This window comes from Lagopus leucura, unplaced genomic scaffold (genome assembly GCF_019238085.1).
Source record: "Lagopus leucura isolate 7727_CA_CO unplaced genomic scaffold, USGS_WTPT01 Super-Scaffold_100014, whole genome shotgun sequence".
Classification (NCBI taxonomy): Eukaryota; Metazoa; Chordata; class Aves; order Galliformes; family Phasianidae; genus Lagopus; species Lagopus leucura.
This window is the reverse complement of record NW_024962268.1, coordinates 16,974,453-16,989,918: the sequence shown is the minus strand read 5'-3', so window position 1 is coordinate 16,989,918 and position 15,466 is coordinate 16,974,453. Positions and strand designations below refer to the sequence as shown.

General features: G+C 39.5%; 1 protein-coding gene across 1 annotated transcript in view; it reads right to left on the bottom strand.

The window, feature by feature from the left end:
- Positions 1-15,466, bottom strand: part of NPR3 (natriuretic peptide receptor 3) — a 41,541-nt gene that overhangs the window by 10,051 nt on the left and 16,024 nt on the right. The window contains exons 4-5 of the mRNA XM_042875502.1: positions 5,168-5,303; positions 753-847 (exon numbers count right to left, since the gene is read on the bottom strand). Coding sequence (XP_042731436.1) covers positions 753-847; positions 5,168-5,303 — 231 coding nt within the window. The remainder of the gene's footprint in view (positions 1-752; positions 848-5,167; positions 5,304-15,466) is intronic.

Genomic DNA, 15,466 nt, shown 5'->3' with positions numbered 1-15,466 from the left:
GACAGTGCCTGCAGTTTACTGCTGGAGTTTTTCAATCATTTTTACACAAGAAAATGCATGAGACATCCTTACTCATGTGAAAAGGCTTCTTGAATTTGTTTTTGCTGCTGGACTGACAAAAATAATAATTTCACCAGACTCCACATAGAGAAAGTCCAGCTCAGTCTGACTACGGATTCGCTTCTGAGCTTGCTGGGCTCTTCATGAAGACGAAGAGCAAAAGATTACGAGCAAAACTTATGTTGATGTTTACTTTGCAGCTAACAGCACAACTACCTGAAGCTGTATACTACAGCTTGAATTAGGGCCGTGCATTAATAAACAACCCAGCCATGCTGGGTGCAACTGGTGCTATTTTGTATAGGCTGTTTTTCACTTCTGTTTCTACTTCTCCTTCTGTATCCAGTGGAATAACCCCAGTGTGGCATATGTTGTGCCCAATGGTCCTTCTTACCACTGAGTAAAAGGACTTAAATATTTTAAACAATAATTTCTTATGTTCACAATTTATTAGGCTTTGCTAGCATGTCAAGTTTCATCTGTTAAATTTTAAAGACTAGCATAAAGTGAAGAAATACATAACTGTCAAAGAATTTTTAAGTTTAAAAATTGTTTAGAATAATTACTTCAAGAAGTTTTTTTAAGGAAATGATATGGGCTGCAGATTGACATGGTTAAGCAACACTATTTTAATGTATATATTTAACAGACAGATGCCCTCCAAGTAAACAGATGACAGGCTGTTTTCTTACCTCCTGTGTGCCAGCCTCTGGGTCCGTCATTGCAATCACTGAGAAATCCCCGTATCTGTCCCCATTGGCATCAATGGACACCTGCCCTGCAATGCCTAAAGAATGGCATGTGAGGAATTAGAAAATTAATTAGTTAAAATACTGAGCCTTTCCAAGCAAAACAAGAAAACAGTGGACAGGTTTTTACAGACTGATATGACAGGAAATCTCATCAGTCTCCCAGCATTTTTGTTGGCATTCCAAAAGAAATTGTAATTTCATCTCAGTGTCTGCATTCCTGAATTCTTAACATTTCTCCTTTTTAAATATCAAATGTGTGAGCCTGTTTGGTGAATATGTGAGAAAAACCTCATCCAGTAAGCTGGCATGCAAGAACACAGATACACTTAATGTGGGTTATTTACAGAGCCCTGAAACATCTATCGATGCCTCAATAAGAGGCCAGCTCATGTGTGGCAGAGAACTCAGCGGCACAGCCCTATGTTCCACAGACTTACAGAGCTGCTGCATGCATAGAGACAGTTTAGAGTTGTTTCCACCTGATGGGATACTGAAGGAGTAAGGATAGGAGGCACCATGTGCATTATGCATGCATTAAATCTTGCATTTGTTTACACAGGATTGCCTGTACAATATGTTTGTGCCTTATAGTTTAGACCCGAGTTCATTTCCTTCTTTTACAAGCCTGAGGGAAAGATCTGATATTCCCTCAGGTTAGATCCCAGTCTTGCTCTACAGACTTCAACAGCATTCAGACTTCTAAAACTAACTTGACAGATTATGGCACTGTCCCAAGCAGCCCTTCTGAGAATGAAGTCACATTCAAAATTCTGCACGTGAAATCACGTCTGAATCCTGATGATTTCAGTACTTGTTTTTGATTATGAGGAATAAATTAAACATTCATTATGAATTTTTCTAGTCTTGAAGCACCATCTCTGCCTTCAACTACCATTCATATTCCAGGAAACTCTAGGAAACTTGGAATCACAGACTCATAGGATAACTTGGGTTTGAAAGAACTTCAGGAGGCTTCTTGCGCAACATTCAATTCAGAGCAAAGTCAGACAGCAATTCAGAATGGGCTGCTCATGGCTTGGCTCTACCTGATTTTGAAAACTTCCTTGGACGGAAACTGCACAACATCTCTGGGGCAACCTGTCGAATTTTTAACTGTCATGATGAAAATACATTCAGTCTGATACTCTTGTTTTGGTGTATGCTCTTGCCTATGATGAACACAGCTCCACCTTCTTGCTGTGTGGGGTGACAGAGCTGACTGAGCACTGACACTGGTTGCCCAGATAGGTTGTGGAACCTACACCAAAAGCCACCTGCGCATGGCCCTGGGCAACCTGCTCTGGGTGTTTCTGCTTGAGCTGGGGTTAGGCCAGATGGATCCAGAGGTCTGCCAACTTCAGCCACTCTAGGATTCTGTGTAAATCAAACAGGTCCTTGAAACCCATCAAAAAATACCTGTTAGCTTTGATGAAGCTCCAGCCTAACTATAATGAAGACACTCGAGACTTTGCTGTTACACTTTGTCCCCCTAGATATTCTAAAATGTGATCCACTGCCTGACACCAAATACAGCCACTTACAGCAGTGCAAGTTAAACAGGCATCAGTTTATAGCCGTGCTACACCAATTACATGACTGAGCCATGAAGTAGAGAATCAGCTTCTCAGTGACGGTTAATCAGAAAAGAGAGGTCAGGTACTCAGCCGGAGTATAAATTCCCTTCAACCTAAAAATATTAGATATGCAACAGATTAACACACATCTATTTATCTTTTCCCTGTTGAGATGCCAGGAGGGTTTCAACATACTGTGATTTTCAGAATATTCAGTGTTCACCAAAAGAGTTACTGTCAAGCAAGTATTTTTTTAGTATAACAGTAAAGCAAAACTGGACAACTGGAAATTTGATTACTGCAGGAATGGGTATAATCGCTCAGCTACTGAATAACTGAAAGTGGCCACCACAAAGAGCTGCAACATCCTTGCCTACACAGCTGTCTAGTTTCTACATCTGATAGAAGACATTAACTGGGCCAGACACCTCCCTGGCCTAAGAAAGACAAGACAGGATTATTGGAAATAAGTACCAGAACTTGCAGAAACTAAAATTCCTATGGGATTTTTAATGGGAAACACTTGTATGTTACTTTTCCATCTGAATCAAAGAGTATGAAATTTTAACATTTCCTGCAACATTCTTCCTTAAGAAATGTTTTTAGAAATTTTTAATTAATGAAGAACTATGTTTCAATCCAGGTAGGAGAATTTTATCTGGGCTCTCTTTATTTCATTACATTACATACTTACATATAGACAATTCTGTTATTTTTTAGATGATATTACAAGGAAAAGAAAATATTCTCCACAAAATGTTCCTGCAGTCATATCATGGTGTCTCTGACAATTAAGCACTAAGCAATCATTTGATCACCTCAGCCATACCCTTTTCTAAGCAAACAATGTCATCTGTGCAGATGTTGCTGGCAGAAGTATATGATGCAGAAAAAGGCATCCTCACCCTGCTGGATTTCTGGGGGGGGTCACCTAATTCAGAGCAAGCTGTAAAATGAGGTGCCCAGGCAATGAGATATCTAGATGCCATCGGTTAAATGAGTATCCTTAATGCAACCAGAGCTCTGATTGTCAAGGCCTACAAAAGCAAATTACAGACTTTCAGTCCTGCAGTAGACTCTGGTGAGAATATAGAAATATGGAATTATTTAGATTGGGAAATATCCTTAAGATCAAGTCCAGCCATCAAACTGACACAACCAAATCTCCTTTAGCGTTGTCCCACATGCAAGTGGATGGACAACATTCTGCAATTCACTTCAGAGAAGAGCTTAATGGTAGAACAAAGGATGGCTTGCAAGACAACAAGTTGAAGATCTCTTTCAAAAGCAGGTTTATTTTTGTAAATTACACCCGGTAAAGTACTGCCAGAGAAGAAATGGCAATGTGATATGGCATTTTGACCTTTTCAACCAAAACTTCTCAGCTCACCTGGACAGCTACATTTTCAGTATACCTTTGACAAGTCACCCAGAAACAACAAATTGGTTTTCAGAAGCAGGGGAAGAGAACATGTGCTCCTGTCAGATTTTACAAGTCAGGTGTGAGAATCAGACACATAACCTGCAGGGAGCACACAGTACTATAAAATAATGGTATGGGCACAACAGCTGGTGGCTTCCTGGAGCAAAAAAGTGAGCAAGAAAATAGGCTGTGCTAGAGTATCTGTTCACATGCAGTATAGTCAAACCATGAGCACAGTATAGCCTAACCATGAACTGTGTCCTGAGACACCAGAATCCATCTCTTAAAATTGTGTGTTCTGGGAAGTCATAAGTTCTAAGGGAAGTAGTGACACATTCAGCAAAATCTCCAGCTTATGCAGGGCTCTTTGTGGGATGACTGCAACCATTGTAATTTAAAGCAGATCTTATGTTACCTTAATCCATGCTGGGGGCCATTCTCCCTTTTGGTTAGATCACTGTTTCAGAAACAGAAATGAGTTTTGGAGCTGCTGTGCTTCTGGCCTTCCTTCACAATGTCCAGTGCACTCTAAGAGTATCTGGCTACCAAGTTTTTCTTACATGTTTAATTATTCACTTCTTATCTAAGGGAAATGTTTCTCTCTCTTAGGGATTTCCATAGGAAATCTTGCCAATTATAAAGCAAAAGACTATTTTGTGATACTGGAATATTATGAGATGAATGAGAATATTACATGATGGATGAATCCAACAACATCACACTCAACCTTCAATTTATGATGATCCTCACTTGGCAAAAGCTCTCACATGGCTTTGCATTAATGGGATGACATTCATTTGCCAGTTGCAGCACATAATCTCAGCCCACAGGATTAGTAGTGCTGCTGCCTCCGTGATAACATGCACAGCTCCTGAAAGGAGGAAAATCCTTCTAGGGCCCAAAAGAGCCCTGGCAAGAAATAACAACAACAAAAAACCTGGCATCTCCTTGCCCTGATCCATTCCCAGGCTTTGAGATTGAAAAAAAAAGGTCAAATGGAAAAAATGAGGCAATCTCAGAGCTAATAGATACACAAGAGTAAAGTGAGCAGTTGTAATCTTTTCAAAAACAAAGAAAGAGCCTGAGAAAATTATTGGTATTTCTTTACAACATCTGTGAGGGTCATTAAATTGTTAGGAGTTTTTAAGCTGAATAAGACCTCTAGGGTCAGTGCAAAAAAAGTTCAGACTGGTAATAAATGTGAGCTAGTCTTAAAGATCTTTATAGTTTCACACAGATATCTTCCTCTTTCTTAAGAGTGGAACAGGCTCTAGTCCTTATTCTGCACACAAAAAAGACCTGATTTTTTATTTTTCATTTTTTTACTGTGAAAGCTGGCTTTCTACATGTATTCTTACCTTCATATGTCCTATTACGTGTTTGCTGAACAATTTTTTCCCCGTCTTTCTTACTGAAACCAAACTTCAGGACTTCCTGTAAAGCCAGAGCATAAAGAAGAATAGCATCGTGGAATCCTTCCACAAACATGTTCACCTAAAAAAAAGAAGAAAAAAAAGCAATGGCAATTGACACATGAAAAAGCATGTGTTCCCAATGAAACCAATTATCTGCAGAGAATTTCCAAATTAACTAAAACAACAAATTTGGAGGTTTTTTTTTTTTTTTCTTTTTTTTTTTTTCCAACTGTGAGCACATGAAGGAATGCCTCTCAAAGAAAAAATGCGAGAACATTTTTGAATGAAAACAGCTTTTTTTGAATGAAAACAGCTTTTGAAAAGAGTTAACCACTATCTGCTATTCCAAACATTCAAAATGTGCTTTAATATTGTGTCTGAATAGTTCTGCAGATAGGGAGGAAATTTTCTGATCCTGGTTTCTATGCCCAGCCACACAAATTCTGTGGTTGCCCATGTGAATTTCTCTAAGATGCTGACTGCCTTCACCCCACAGCACTAAGTATGACCTTCTCCCGCTGCACAGAATCCTTAGCAACTCTGCATTGAGAAGTATGTTCCACCATGAATTTTTTGGAGCACGCAACTAGTGGATTCACTTGTTTAATGATTACCACTTCCATTTCTGGCCCCTGTTCAGCTGAGCATTTCTCCAATAGCAAATTGAACAATGTAGGAAACTGTTTACCCTCTACAGTAATGCATTCTCTGAAACTGCCAATAGAAGTTCCCTTTTTTTTTTTTTTCTTCCACTGCGCGACATTAACAGAATGAAATGTTGCTTTCTAACTCACATAAAGTATCAGTGTGCCAAACCAGTTCTGTCTCCCACATGTCAACACAAGCAGTCCTGTAGTTTTTGGACTGCATCATGGTGAGAAACAACAAGTTAAAAGCAGAATGCTGCAGAAACATTACAGGCTTGTATGCAAGAGTCTGGTCTGCTTCAGTGATGAAGCAGTGAATTATTATTACCAGACACACGTGGCTTGAGCAGCTCAGGTATTTCTGTCCTGTAGGCAGCAATTCACATCTCAATCTGGCTTGGTGTAAAATAATTCAGAAAGATTTATCTTTTCAGCTGGAAGAATAATGTCCTCATTCACTCATAGTTTCTCTGCAATGGAAAAGTTCCTGATGTACTAAAACTAGCATAGGCCTAAGTACAGATTGCACCATATAATGGGGTCTCTTATTGCCATTTCCAGGGAACAACACATTTCTGTAAATAATCTGGACAGAAAGACTAAGCTTATCCTCCACTGCAGTATATTGACAGAACAAAAAATATTGCTAAATAAAGTTGCTAAATACTCAAACTCCCACAGTTTTAGTTAGGCACTGAAAAAGTTAAAAGATAAAAAAATGCAGACAGTTAAGTAAATAACTGCCCCACAGATAAAAAGCATTACACAGCTGATTGGCTGAGCTGAACTAACCAACTCCTGGTAATGTAATTACATGCAAGACATTCCTTCACTCTTAAACCAGTTGCCAACAGTAAGGAGAATTTCAGAATTATTTATTGATAATACAAAAGTTTATATTTCTCTGACATTTAAAATTGGACTTTTAGATAAGTCTGGCCTATGTTTCATTAAGAAAATGCACCACAACTACAGGGGAAAAGCCAATAGTGCTACCCAAGGCACAGAACAACTTAGCTCAGTCTGAGAGCCAAAGACTAATTGGCAGCTGCAGCTACTTTGACCTGAAGAGAAAGGATGAAAGAAAAGGTGAAAGTCAGGCTTTTGGTGGAATAACAAAAGCTGATAGACAGAGTGCAGACAAGGACAAACTTTGCCAGTGAGGGGGGATAATATTTCAGGATTAAAAAACAAAACAAAACAAAAAAACCCCACAGAGCTCAACAACTGCATTATATGCCAGCCTCAGAGCCCAAGTGGCCATTGGATAGTCAAACATGGGCTTTATTGATGTGACACTCATTCTCTTAGGGAGAGAAGTGAGTCTATTTAGCTGCTTTACCTCCCTGTTGGGTGATTTACAGCTTGTGGCTGGCACCAATTTCAAGGAAAGTTATTTTGTCGCTTCCTTTGTCCATGGCAAAGACCTCTCAGTGTAACACAGCAACCTTCAAAATCCATTTTGTCAGCTAACTTGCTCGATCTCCCCTTGCAACTGGCCTGAAAATCCTCCTGTAGACTCTGCAGACTTGCCAGATGAGTGCTGGCAAATCTCACTTAGCAGTTTGGAGAGCTATTGCAGCAGACACCTGCTTTGCCTCTTGCTCAAAAACCCTCATATTACAGGGGAAAAATCACACTGAAAAATCATCAGAAGATCATCTGTTCCGTCTCAAAGCTTATCCTGCACAAACCCCATCATTTTACCTTTCATTATAAAGCAAGGTAAAACTGGTAACCTATATCATTTTACATCTTTTCCTAAAACAATACTATTCAATAATTATAGCTTGAAAGCACTTCCAATTAAAGCTGTATGTTGGGCATGCTGACTACTTTCATATTATTCCAGTAACATTTTCAAGCACCAGTTCTTGAAAGGAGACACAGCGTACCAAAAGGGCATAATATTTTCTTCCCTTTCACCCTACTCTATCACTTATAAGTTGCCATGCTCCTACACAGAGACAGGGTTGCAGGATGTGCCGGAGTACTCTAACCTACAACGTACACAATACTTGAAACAGGAAGAATTTTACAAAGATCAGTAACGCTGAGAGTTTTTAAGGGCTTGTTGTTCATTTGTTCCCTCTTCTGTCTGCCCAGAGCTTATTCAGGTCCATTTTGCACTCCTGTTCACTTTTGACTAAGATTGTTGACAACAGGCCCCTCAGAATAAAAAGAGTGCAAAGACTGTGCCAGACTGTGCATGATACCACCTTCGATTTACTAGAGCAGTGTCCCAAGCCAGATAGTTCCAGGAGTTCCTTCTTGGACAATAATAACTCTGAATGTTACTATACCTCATGTATCTCATTGGTACAAAGGCTTTTCTTTATTATTCTCCATTTTGTTTTTTAAATGTGACTTTTGTTTTACATTTAGTCTGAATTTTGGCTATCAGAAATGATTAAGCAGACTATTTTCTCTCAACAGTTTTTTACACTTTTTGGCCTGAATTTATTGGTATTCCAGAATATCTGGCAATAAGAACAAATACTTGTCAAAAACAAACCCCAACAATGAGCTCAAAACCCTCCTTCCTTCAGTGCAAGAAATACACAACCATGAGAAAAAGGATTAAAAAGAGCTAGAGGAGTTCTGCATTTCGTGTCAAACTGTTAAGTCATTGTGGAGACATCTTCACAGGTTGCTTCAGTTACAGTCTCCACAGTAACTAATAATCTGTAATTCAACATTAGACAGACCTCGGGATGAAACTACACAGATTAAAAAAAGGCATTAATATTAATATATTAATAGGTATATTAATATATACACCAATCTTATAGGTAATTAAAGCTCTAATAAAAATATTTTTTTATAGGATTTTCCATTTTGGTTTATGCTTTTAATTTTGTTGTTGTTTTTAATTAAAGCTGAGCTTCAAATGTTGTGACTGTAATTTGAATATCAGGTCTATTAAAATAGTGCTGGCTCCAATCTCTACTGCACAGCAAAGCCATCCAACCATGCGTGTCATCAGGCAGCACTGAACTTCTCTGGAGGCTGCAGTGCAAATAAGTGGAAGGCCTCTGCCAAGATACATTCCCTGTTACTTTCACACTTGATTCAGGGTAAAATACAACTAATGAGCAGATCCTTTCTACTCTAATTAACCATATTTTGTCAGAAAAGAATTTTAAAAAAATCACATTAATTTTATGCAGTTCAAAGTTATATAGTTCCCCAAGCAGCTATAGTGTGACCACACAATCCATATATACCAAGGTGTTAACAACATACACAGCAATGCAAAATAGTACCGACATGGAAGACAGCCAAGCTGCAACTATGCAGGTCCTATAATTTTCCATACCCTGCTCTCTTGACTGTTAAGTAACGTTATTCTCTTCCATCTGAAACTGCTGAGATCTGAATCCAAACAATTAGAGTAATTTACACCACTTCAGAGCAAGGTGGGGAGTAATGATGATCATTACTACCTCTCAGTGCAAAAACAAATACCTAGCGTTCCCCAAAGCAGATGTCTGGATCTACCTCCCTGTACATTCACAGGGATTTTCCAGTTGTTGGACTACCGCCCCAGCCAGAACTAGTGAGGACTCTGCAGGAACTGCATGGAACATACCCAGACTTTTTAATCCTTCTTCAGCAACTCAATTGTAACAACTATTCTTATTTTATGAGTTTTTCCAAGAAACCCTCATGTTGTTCACTTTTCTACATCCATTCCTGGATGTCTAACTCTGGTCATCTTCTGCTGAATGACTCACAGTCCAGCAACACACTCTTCAGAAATTTTTCAACTGGAACTTCTATTTGTTGATACTGTGCTATTGCCACAGGTGCTGTCACAGCTATAATTACAGAAACCTGCCTTCTCCAGACAATGCTATTTCCTCAATATTAATTCGTAACTGGAAAGCACACATGGCGTTATGCCAAATTCTGGGCAACACAGATGTAACCAAGGAGAAACTCTTACTGTAGCTGCCGATACCAACTCTGTGTACATACATAAGCTGGCACGTACTCAAGAAGTCATTATACCAGAGCTTAGGACTTGGTTTTCAAAAGGACAAATAATTTTCCAAAGCCTCATTTGTAATTTTGGGCTGGATTCTACATCACATCTTAGAAGAGGATGATGAGCATTCCCAAGTGTGAGGAGATGTCATACAGCAATAAATCATCCTGCTTACTTTATTCAAACACTGTTGCATTTCTCAATGGATCATGAATTCAGACTTTTACAGGAAGGTGATGTGCATGCAGAAATCCAAATGAGCCTTTTTATACAGAGGTGCACGCTATTCTGTTAGAGAATTCTGCAAAGTTAGGGTCACACTGCTTTAAAATTACAGGTTAAAATATCAGCCTCGACAAATTTATTAGCATTGCAGTTGAACAAAACATCACTTCCCTTTAACCTTAAGAGGGCTTTTTCCAAGAATATTGCCTGCTCTTCTACATCTCCTGTTATTGGTACAGTGGTGATGCTGACTGCACTGGAGACAGAGATGTGAGCCTGTCTCTAATGCATGACACAAGAGTTTTCAGTTTCAAGTGTAAGAGAGAAGATACAGGTGGATGAAATAGGAATGTGAATACCCCTGAGACTGAGCAGTGTAATGTAGCAAATCTGCTGCTGACCACCAGCATGAGAGAGCCTGAAAGCATCATTTTAGAGACAAAATATTTAGACAGATTCCAGCTTCTACTGATTCTTGCAATTGCATCTACTCTCAGTTGCAGGAGAAAGGGCAACAAAATTCTCTCCTAGATTTTCTTCCTGCCCAGATGATTAGCTAGGGCTGGCTTGCTATGCCAAACCCCTGTTCCACCAGTCAAGGGGATGCTTCCCCTGACTTACCACCTGCAATACAGTGAAAAACTGCCACCCAATTCAAAGCCTGATGCAAACCAGAAACTGGTCCACTGTTCAACAATGAAATAAAAGAAATGTATTTTTATTTTCTTTTCGTTAATTAACAACTAGTGTCTGGAATTTACTTAAAAAAAGAAAAAGCCTCTAATTTCAGATAGGATTTTGTCAGTTAAGTTTATTTTCTTGGTAGGGGAAGAAAACTAACCACAGAGCCATCTCTCTGCTTTTCTATCTCCTCCTCATTCTTTATGTTCTCTTCCTTGTTTTGCTTAATATCCCATTCTTGAAAAACTGGGAGATTTACTTACTGTCATCCAGCCAGAGCAGCCACAAGCTGCTCCTTTGTTTCAGCAGTGAATTGAAGCAGAGACCTATTCAGTTCTAGACTGCAGGAGAGCCTCACTGTAAAACTTTGGTGTTGCACGATGCAGCCCAGCCAATGTGCAAGTGCACAATGGAGGAGCCCCACCACCACGCTGCTTCTGAGAGTTGCCCATTGTTTGCTTATTTATTGCTTGCAACCCTCTTGCATCATCATCTAGGAAATAGCTTTAAACACCTAGTGACTGCTACCAACAGGCTGCACAGAGAGCTTTCCAGATGTAACCCAAACCTGCTCTTTCCATTAAATACAGGCACGGGAATCTCCAGCTCAGCAGATTAGATAGAGCCTTACCCACAGTCAACGCACGTAAAGGCGCTCTCACTGTCGCTGCTGAACTTTGGACCAAACCCTATGGTCTGACATCACCCAACCCAGGACTTTCCGCACATCTCCAGGAGCACAGCCAGAGCACAGGGATGGCAAGTGAGAATTGCCCCAGTCTGGGGATCAAGAACACTTCTGGAGACCTGGAGACAGACTTCCCCCCCTGCAATCCTCTATGGGCTTAATTCCTGGCTCTGCCAAACATGCACACTGATTTCATCAGCAAGCTGATTTCAGCCACTTTACCCATCTGTAGTTTGGATTCTACATTGTGTTTTAATGCTGTTCCCGAAGGAGTACAACTGCTATAGCCGTTATGCAGCACTGCTTTGTATCAGAACTGAGCTACCTCCAGAATAAACATTTAGGGGAATTTTTCCTTTATGTATAGTTTACATACACAATATTCATGTATTTAACATTTCTCCAAGGACTCCAAGCTCCCTATTGAGGCAGAGTATGTATTAATGGATTCCCACAGCTAAGGTGGAATACATCTCACCATATTCACAAGAAATTTCTAAACGTAATTGATCAACACAAAGGATCTTTAGCACACAGAATTATATAACCACTGGCTGAATGCTGAAAGGATGCTAACTATAAAAGATATAACCATCATTTAAAAAATTTGACATTTATAGGATTTCCTGCCTTCTAACAAACAGTCCTTCATGTGATGAGTTACAGAACTACATTCAGAAGCTGTATTTCTATTCACAGTGGCAAAACACGAGGTATTAAACAGGCTATTCTTCTCAGCACAGAGAGGAACACACAGAAATTAAAACATGCTTGTCATAAAGAGACTATTTTAAGGACCCTGTAGATTGGTAGTTCGATGATAACCTGTTCTACAGTTGGAATGAATGCTTACATTTTAACTTAGCATTTTATGCAACAGATAGGACATTTTAATTGCAGATAAATGTCTCGTAACCAAAAAACCACACCGGTACTTTCACTAGGTATTAAGTTTTAAATGCCAATGAGTTAGCTTTTCAAGCAGGAATATGTTTTAGTTTTCAGGGCAACAGAGTCACTCAACTGAAAAAAAATCAGTTCCACTTGCTAAAATAAGCTAACTAGTTTAAATAAATGCAGAGCTAGGACAAACAGGAAGGACATTTTTTGTTAACTGTTTATCTTTGTGCAATTGTTTGGAGTTTTGGACTTCAACTTTATCACCAAACCACAAAAATCATAGAAGTATTTTATTTCCTATACTAGGAACTCTCAAGATCGCATCAGTTCTCATGCAAAACTCAGGCAAAAACCGCTATATCACTGTTCTGGAAACTCAGGCTCACACTGAATTTACCTGTGGTATGTTAGCTTGTGAATAAATACTGTGAGGGTGGGCTGGTAAAAATTAGATAGGAAAAAAGCCACATAAGTTTATCACATTTACTCACTGAACTACGGAAGGAAAGTGTTTTTTCTGCTTTGCAGCAAGTTAGCAAAAGCTATCCAACATGGCTTAAAAACTACTGTAAGGTATGGATAAACATGGACCATTTAGACATGGCCAAAAGCGGTGCTTAGCTCAAAAGTACCCTCAGAACTAGGATTAGACATTTAAGCTCCTTATTCAGTACTGGGCGAGGAATAGGTACACAAAAATAGGATTCATAAGCTTCAGCACAGTGGCTCACTCTTGACTTCCACCTCCTTGAGAAAGTGGAGGACAGTCAGACATGACCCCATTGCTCTCACCCAGGCAGGTAACAAACTCATTGCAGCATACAGACACTAGTTTTTAGAAAAAAAAAACCCACAGGCAGACAGTTATTTCAAATCCCTTGCTCTTTTCATCTAAAAGCCCCAGGGCTGCAACAGCTTTGCTGGCATGAAAGTAATCCATGATTGCATCCTTCCTTGGCGGAGCCTGAACTCTGGCATTCCCCTGCCTGGCACCAACCACCCGTCTACAGGGCACTCTGGGGCATGCGTGCCCTGGACCAAAACTCAGGTGCTGGGGGAGAAGTAAATCATTTACCATTAAATACCAAGGTAACTGGCCATACTGACTTGTAAACCTCAATGACACGGAACTAATGCAAACCCCCAGGCAGCTATTAATTGTTTTCATTCCAAACACTTTAAAAATAGATGACTTATTTTTGTTATTTTCCTTCAGATACTGAATACCTGACAAAACACATTCTGCTGGCTCCTTAACCCTTCTCTGCATGTGGGGACAGCATTCAGGCATGGGGGCTGCTATGCCCCCTCTACAGTTAAAAGATGTGTGACCTTGGAGGATAGGATCTGTCTTAATGCTACTTGCAGGCAGTGTAAGCTTCCAGCACTTGGCAGTGAGAGTGCCAGTGTAGCAAGAGCTCACAGACGTGTGGCATTACTGATTTCCACCTTTGTAAAATTTCCTGGAAGGCTGTCACTTGAATGTCACAGGGTCCCCTTCTATTCTTAGGGATGGATTTTGCAGTATCAGTAGCCCAAATGAGTACAGGAAAGCGTGGCTGAAGAAACTCTATGTGGGATCTGCCTCTGGGGAGGTAGCAGCTCTTTTGCTCCACAGCCCTTGAAACAGGAATACACAATTTGGGTGTTGAAGAATTGCCCCTTTCTTAACATCCCTAAAGAAAACAAAATACTGCAATCTTTGCTCTGTAAATTTTTCTGTAGCTTGAGATGAGTCTCTGCTAGCACACAGCAGGCAGCTTCCCACCCAGGACACTGTTTTTATACCGCATCTTGCTACAAGGAGCATCCCAACATGGGACACAATTTATGCATGGTTTATGTGAATTTGTTGTCGGTTCTGTTTTTTTTGTTTGTTTGTTTTTGTTTTTTGTTTTGTTTTTTGTTTTTTTTTGCATCACTAGCAATGCAACTAGCATGCAGACACCTTATAAGTGAAAACAGTTTATTAACCTTGCTAACCTTGCTAAAAGGCATATTTTTCACACTTTATTAGTGGAAAATAAAATGCAGTTCTAGCAGGTTCTTCAAAGAAATAGTGCCTTCCCGTAAATGTCTGTGTGTCTGTTCAGTAAAGCGGAATGTGAATGTCTATGAAACCAAAGTGAAAACATGGGGCTATGGAAAATATACAACATATATATGAGTATCAATTCTAAACTTCTACATTCCCAAAGAGTTCAGATGTTACTATTTTCAGGTATACCTACTTTTATTTTATCGCATTCATAGTTTGAACAGCTTCAAAAACATGCTTAGGCAGACTAGAAAATCTAAACAGAAATCTACTGGAAGAGAATGATAATTTCTTTCTTTTCCTGTCTTTTATGACATCTGTTAACCGCAAATAACATACTATTACACTGTAGCTTTCCCTAAGATTCCAGTTTGGAAGACAGTGATCTTTCATATTATTGAGAAACAATTAACTTCAGCAAAATAAAAAAAAGTGTCCGTTATGTTCACAAAAATTAGCTGTTCAGAGATCAACCCCATTCCTATGGAAATTGAAAAAAGTCTCATTAATTTCACAGGATGAAAAGCTGGTCTCAAAAATCCTAAGTATGTTTTACAAATAGAAATCATCTTGTTAATAAGCTGGCATGTGAACCCATTTCTTTCCGGCTGCTGAAAGCAGCTTGTGGTTTGCTTTTATTCTTTTGAGCACAATTAGCAAAGCACTCCAGCAGCTGAATAGACCAATTCATTTAAACAAATTATTCCCTGGCAGAGTTTTAAAAAATCAACCCCAAACTCTCTCCCATTCTGGTGTAGTCAGAAGAGACACAAAAGCCTGCCCTGTCATTAATTTTGCCTGGCTATGTCTGAAAAACACAAGTGGGACATACACTGCTGAATACAGCAGTTATATTTTTACCATCTCTCTCAGTGACATGACTGAATTGCTTGCTTCTCCCAACACTTATCTTAGCTGGTATACAATCCTAATTAAAAGGCTGACGTAAGGAATACACACAGGGAAGAGTCTGGCACGGATGTTGTGGATGGGATGATAAACTTTATGAGCACAGCTACCTCCCACGTAGCTTTTATTGTTAACTGTTGGAGCTTGAACATTTCTGATGCTG